General features: G+C 44.8%; 1 protein-coding gene across 1 annotated transcript in view; it reads left to right on the top strand.

Annotated features, from left to right (window-relative positions):
• Positions 1-44: 44 nt before the first annotated feature.
• Hsf5 (heat shock transcription factor 5) overlaps positions 45-6,478 on the top strand; it is a 43,074-nt gene continuing 36,640 nt past the window's right edge. Inside the window, exons 1-2 of the mRNA XM_021178390.2 lie at positions 45-772; positions 5,771-6,145. Coding sequence (XP_021034049.1) covers positions 139-772; positions 5,771-6,145 — 1,009 coding nt within the window. The 5' untranslated portion in view covers positions 45-138. The remainder of the gene's footprint in view (positions 773-5,770; positions 6,146-6,478) is intronic.

Genomic DNA, 6,478 nt, shown 5'->3' with positions numbered 1-6,478 from the left:
CGGGACTCGTGCGCCAACGGTCCGGGCCTCGGCGGCCGGGCGCTAGCAGGAGGGGGCAGGGCGCAGCGAAGGCCCGGGGGATCGAGAACGGTGGAAGAGCCAGGCTCGGCGGGGCGAGGCCCAGGGCCCGGGCGGGCGATGGAGGAGGCGCTGCTGTCCACCCCCATCAACCCCAACAACTTCCCCGCCAAGCTGTGGCGGCTGGTGAACAGCCCTCGGTACCGCTCCATCCGCTGGGACGGCCGAGGCGAGGGGCTGCTCATCGACCAGCCGCTCTTCGAGGCCGAGCTGCTCAGCCCGCCCGGCCCGGGTGCCGGGGGCGCGGGGGGAGCCGGGAGCAGCGGCGGGGGTGGCGGCAGCGGCGTCGGGGCGGCCGGGGCCGAGCCCGAGCTCTTCAAAACCACCAACTTCACCAGCTTCATCCGCCAGCTCAACCTCTACGGCTTCCGCAAGGTGGTGCTGGGTGGGCCGGGGGCGGCGGGGCCCGGGCCCGGGCCTGGGGCTGGCGGGCCGGCGGGCGACGGGCCACTCCACCACTTCCACAGCCCGCATTTCCGCCGCGACCAGCCTCAGCTGCTCGTTCACCTCAAGAGGCTCACCAGTGCCAACAAGGCCAAGCTGGCGGCCGGACTGGAGGTGCCCTGTCGCCCGCCCAACCGCTTCCAGCGCCTCCTCATCACGTCAGCCTCCGCCTCGGCCTCAGCTTCTACCTCCCCGCTGCAGCATCAGGACCCGCCGCCCCAGCCTGCTGGGCCTCGGCCAGAGCAGCATGGTGAGTGTGTGCCACCTGGATCCTCGCTCTCCATCAAGCACGTGGGCGGCAGGGCGCAAACACCCGTTTCTGCACAACCCCAAGACTAGGTCACATCATCCCCACTAGCACTTGCTTTTCCTCTGGCAAGGGTCTGTAAGCATCTCCCTAGTCCGGGTTTAGCTGCAAAAAGGACATGGACTTGACGCTTGCTTTCCACTCTTCTCCAAGCATCTCCCCAGGAGCTAACCTCCCAAAGCTATTGAACCATTTACCTGTACCTAGTCTCTCCACTGTATTTATCAAAGCACTGGGTGGGAGAGGCCTCCACTGTCCCACAGTCAAAAGAACAGGCACTCTACAGGTTGGGTGCGAAGGAACAAAGTCACCAGCAAGAAAACTTAAGGCATTATTTACCCAACCAAGGAAAAGAGGAACAGGTCTCTGGAGTGCCCATTTGTTCAGAGACAGGCCACCTTCCACCTATTGACATGAATAGAGCGGTAGACACTGTTTATGCATAATCTAGGGGGCAAGGTTTGATCCAGTGTAGAATAGAACCAGTTTACTAATACTTGAAGTTTGATGCCCCACTTGAGATGTTATGGTTGGACAAACATAAAGCAAAACGGCTAAAAAACGAAACAAAGACCAGATGTCAAGGCTTAAGTTTAAAAGAATTTTAGAACACATTTATAGTTTATTGGCTTTTCACAATTCCTGGTCATTCGGGATCGGGGGAGGGGTGGGGGGACTGTGTAAATAATCAATGAAAAGTTAAGAGCCTTGTGGTCACAGTATTTCATGCACTTGATTTGAAGTGCCTTTCTGCACTCTTACACGGGTGAGGGTGGCGGTGTCCCCTTGCTCTATACGGAGGCCACAATAGACAGCTGTACCAAGAAAGCAACAGGATACAATAATCAGAATTTGGATTTTTTTTTCACCTTCACATAGAAGACTAGTAGAAACAATTTTCATACTTTGAAGCATGGGGAAAATGCAAATGTACAAATCACACTCTGGTCAATTCCATCTCGGCCCAGTGCTGAAGCAATGCTGCATTTGGAATTTGGAAGATAAGGACCTAGGTTTTCTGTCTGTGGAGTTTAGAAGATAAGGAACTAGGTTAAAGTTCTAGTAACCTGCTGAGAAAATAACTGGCCCAGGAATGTTCTAAAGGAATTCTAAAGGAATAGTGAGCTACCTCAGGGCATTGGTCCTTGATTTGACTTGGGAATTGTGTGGAAAAAGACCATGGAGACAGTCCTACTGAATATGTACAGCAGCCACTCTAGCTTGGGTTTTTATATTGTTTCATTTTTCAAGTCTTATTTCTAGAAGGCATAAGGAGAAAAGACAGGGAAGTAACAGTTCTCTTTATTCTTTTCCTCTTAACTGTTTTAAACCAGTTGTATTTTTTTTGTTTGTGTTTAAAATTACATATATTTACTTATTTGTGTATATGTGTACACGCGTGCTCTTGAGGTATGGCATTTGTGTGGAGGTCAAAGGACAACTTGTTAGGAGTCTGTTCTCTTCTACTGGGATCAAACTCAAGTCATCCGGCTTGGTGGCAACTCCCTGTTCCCAGTGAATCTTTTTTTTTTTTTTTTTTTTTTTTTTGGTTATTTTATTTTTCCAGTTGTGTTCATAAGGCCAGTGTCCAGCTTATTTAAGCAGTTTAAAAGATATTTGTTGATTAAAAGAAATTCATACCTTTTTAGTGTATGTGGAGGATGTGTGTTTTGAGGCATCTCCTGTTCTCTCCCGTTGTCCCTGTTGTCCTGCCCAGCAGGGTGTTAGGATAGCCTGTAGCATAGACTTAGTGCAGAAGGCAATTGGGTTTCCCATTCCGGTGTAAAGTGATTCTTCTGTTAAGTTCCGAAACACTGTTGCAATTTGTTTGCTTTTATGTTCTAAGGTCTTTGGCTCTTCTACTTTTCCTCGCCTGTTGTTTTGGGGTTTTGTTTGTTTGCTTTCTGTGTTAGTTAATTTTTGGGCACAAGGTCTTGCCATGTAGTCAGGGTTGATCCTGAGTTCATGGTCTTTCTAACTCAGCCTCCCAAAGCTGGGATTATAGTAGCCATGTGCCACCTTACCTGGCTTCCCATGACTAATTTTTTTTTTTTTTTAATTCTACTTCAACTTGTCTCAGTTATACGATTGCTGCTTTCCCACCTCCCTAATTCCCATTAATTGTAGAAGAGTCTATTTTAGGACCTAGCCCTCTTTTATTTAGATCCACTAAAACAAGAATATACTTGATAAAAAGTGTGAACATTCTTTTTTTTTTTTTTCTTAGTTTGTTTAAAGTCTGGGACATAAATACTCTCGCATGGACACCACAGGCTGTCCATGAGCAACATTTGGGAGTGTTGATGGATGGTTACTTTGGTTTCGTTTCCATAAAAGGAACAGAATTGTTAAAGACAAAAACTCACCATGGCCTACATTTCCAGAATTCTAACTTCAAACATTGCCAAATATACCTTAAAGATATTCTGAAGGTGTGAATGTGGTGGTTTATAAAGTTGGTAAGAGAGAGAGAGAGAGTCCTATTACCTAATGCCTAAAAGAACAAAAAAGAACTAATTATGCCTTAGTTCTTTAAGAAACAAATTAATGATCTTTGCTCACACACCCACACACAATTGTTTGGGCCTGTTTTTATTAATTCTTTGACTATTTTATATGATGTATTTTCATTATATTCCTCCCTCACTCCTCCCTCTAACTCCTTCCAGATCCACACCTACCAATTTCATGTTATATATATATATATAAAGTCGAGTCTAATTTATACTGCCCATGTACTCATGGGTGTGGGCCATCCACTGGAGCATGGTTGATCCATTAGGGGCCACACCCTTAGAGAAAACTGACTTCTTTTCCCAGAAGCCATCAACTGTGGACAGCTCCTCAGTGAGGAATGGCCTCCTAATCCTGACAGTTTTCTTTTATTTTCAGCGGCTAAAATAAGTAATTGCCCATCCCTGGGTTGATCAAGGGAGAAGCAGAATTTATTTTTTTTAATTCAGATCTAAACTACATTTTTGGAACCCAACTAGAGATTTAACAGCCTATCTGTGAAGAGTTCAGAAGATGAAGAGAGCCATGTGCAGCATGCAGTTTTGACATGGGAGACATCCAAGGAGAAATCAAGTAGGGCACAGGGTGGTTGGGTTCTCAGAAGCAGCTCTTATGAAAAGTACCAGTTTCTTCAGGCAAGCCAGACTGCTGGCGGTGAGGCCAGGGCGATGGGTGTTAGAGCCTGGCAGGCAGTCAGCAGCGTCATCAAAGCTGTTCTTTGTGCTTCTGAATTAGCAATTTTCTTATTAGAGTCCTTGATTTCTCAGGCTCCAGAATTTATACTGTTAGTATTCATGCATGTATTTGCTTATTCTTCGTGTTAATGCTTTATTTGCGAAGGAAATTGATTGCCATAGAAATAGAATGGGAGACATGTAAAGTGTTGAGTGATTTATAATTTGAATGGGTAGAGATTTGAGTGGCATCTTTCAACATGTAGCTTGGCCCTGAAGTCACACATAAATTAAGTTTGCCTCTGTTTACTAAAGATTAGCTTAATAAAGTAAATTAATAAGATTAGTTTAATAAAACATGTTGAAAGGAAATTGTGAACCATACATATAACCAATAGGTAATATTCTCCCTTTGAATAAATTAGTTTAGTTTTTTTTATATTTAAGAATTGCAATCTATAAAGTAAATTCAAGCTGTAATATTTATAGCTACCATTTTTAAATTATATACTTTTGTCCTTTTTTCCTCATTTTTTTCTATCTGGTTAGATTTTTTTTTAAAAAAAAAAAGAGCAAACAGTTGTGTCAGAGTCTCTGAGATTAGATATCTAAAGGTTTAATCGTTGCTTCCTATGATACAGTGCGAGTCAGTGTTGGGCACCTGGGAAGGGTCTCGGTTAGAGACTAACGGAAAATAAAAATGCAAGGTTTTCAGTGCAGCTCACTGGGTCAGGGGCTTGCCCAGCGCATGCAAAAACCTTGGTTGATACCCAGGCCTGCAAAGGAAGAAAGCCTCATGGAAGGTAAGTACTTGATCGGTTGAGAGGATGAAGAAAACTAGATGAGAGTTTGCAAGGCTGACTTTTCTACAAGGATTCCTTTTGGAGCTGAGTGAGGTGGCACGTGCCTTTGATCTTCGCACTCAGGTGGCTGAGGCAGGACAATTGCTTCAGTGCTTCTGGTTAAAACCTGGACTAGGTTGTGAGAAATCAGGCCAGATCAGAGCAACATAGCAAGACTGTCTCCAAAAAGTTAGCTACATAAATAAATATAAAATAACTAAAGGGACCAGTGAGGTGGCTCAGAGAGTAGAGATGCTTGCTGAATTCCATAAAAAGAGCAAACAGTTGTGTCAGAGTCTCTGAGATTAGATATCTAAAGGTTTAATCATTGCTTCCTATGATACAGTGCGAGTCAGTGTTGGGCACCTGGGAAGGGTCTCTGTTAGAGACTAACGGAAAATTAGGCCACGTGGTAGTGGGAAGAGCTAACTCCAGAAAAGCGTCCTGACAGCCATGCGCATGCTGTAGCGGGCACACTCAGACAGCAAGGAAGCAGATACCCTAACCACTGCATTAAAGAAACAAAACAGTAATTGAAAGGGGGACAAAGGGCGTGATATCTCTTTGTGGCTCATGTTATGAATTCTTACTTATTCTGAACATTGATGTGGGTAATAGAGTGATACTTTCCTACTTATTAAAGTTTCCAAATAGCTTGAAAGGCTGCCTGGAGAACTCCGAGTTTGTGTTCGTTTAAATCTTCTGGCCACTTTACCTTTCCTGGCAGTCCGTCCTGTTAAGAATCAAGAGTTCCTTATTCTTTCAGCACTGTATTCTGAATTCATATTTGCTAAATTCACATTTCTATTGTGTTAAAAAAAATCTGATGGGTGAGCAGCTGTTCTGACCTTTGGTTTACTGTCTCATGGTGTACTGTAAAGTTTGTAATGTCTTCTTCCTCTTTCATGCAGGACCAGTGGCTGTAGGACAATTTCACCGGTCATTCCGGCGAGATAATTTGTCTCCTTATTCCTACGTATCAACTTCATCCCACAACCACAGCGCTTTCCCTCTGAAAGGCTTAGATCGTACCCCGATTCCTCCCAGAACATGGCAGAACTCCCTTGGAATGCACCCTGGACAAGTGGAGACGTCTCCCACTTTTTCAGATAAAGGGGTTCCATTTCCTGTACTGCAGAGATTTCCAACTGAGGTTACGTATACGCTGCAGCCCAGCGCCACATCTGTACACGTTCAACAAGGTCCTCAAACAATGGTCAGCTCCTCCCAAAAATATAGTAACTACACACCCTCAGCACAGTACTCCCAAGCCTACTATCCAACAGGTAGGAGACATTCAAGTTCACCGGCTTCTATAAAGGTAGTTTATAAGGACATTTATATTTCTATCGCATTTTAATCTTTGTGTGCTTAACGAATAGGAATATGTATTTAAAAACTGTCAATGACTTCTTTACCAGGCATTTTAAACAATATATAACTATTAGGGGCTGGAGAGATGACTCAGTGGTTGCAGAGGGTGGTAGCTCCCTTGTCAGATGACTCATGACTGCCTGTAACCTGAGCTCCAGGGATTCTCTGCCTCTGGCTTTGACAAGCCTGCACTCACACCCACGTGTCTCACCCTCTCCGTAAGCCTAGCTAAAGCAAACCCTGCA

Source organism: Mus caroli, unplaced genomic scaffold, assembly GCF_978045245.1.
Source record: "Mus caroli unplaced genomic scaffold, Mus_caroli_1 scaffold_13, whole genome shotgun sequence".
Taxonomy (NCBI): domain Eukaryota; kingdom Metazoa; phylum Chordata; class Mammalia; order Rodentia; family Muridae; genus Mus; species Mus caroli.
This window is presented reverse-complemented; position numbering and strand designations above follow the sequence as displayed.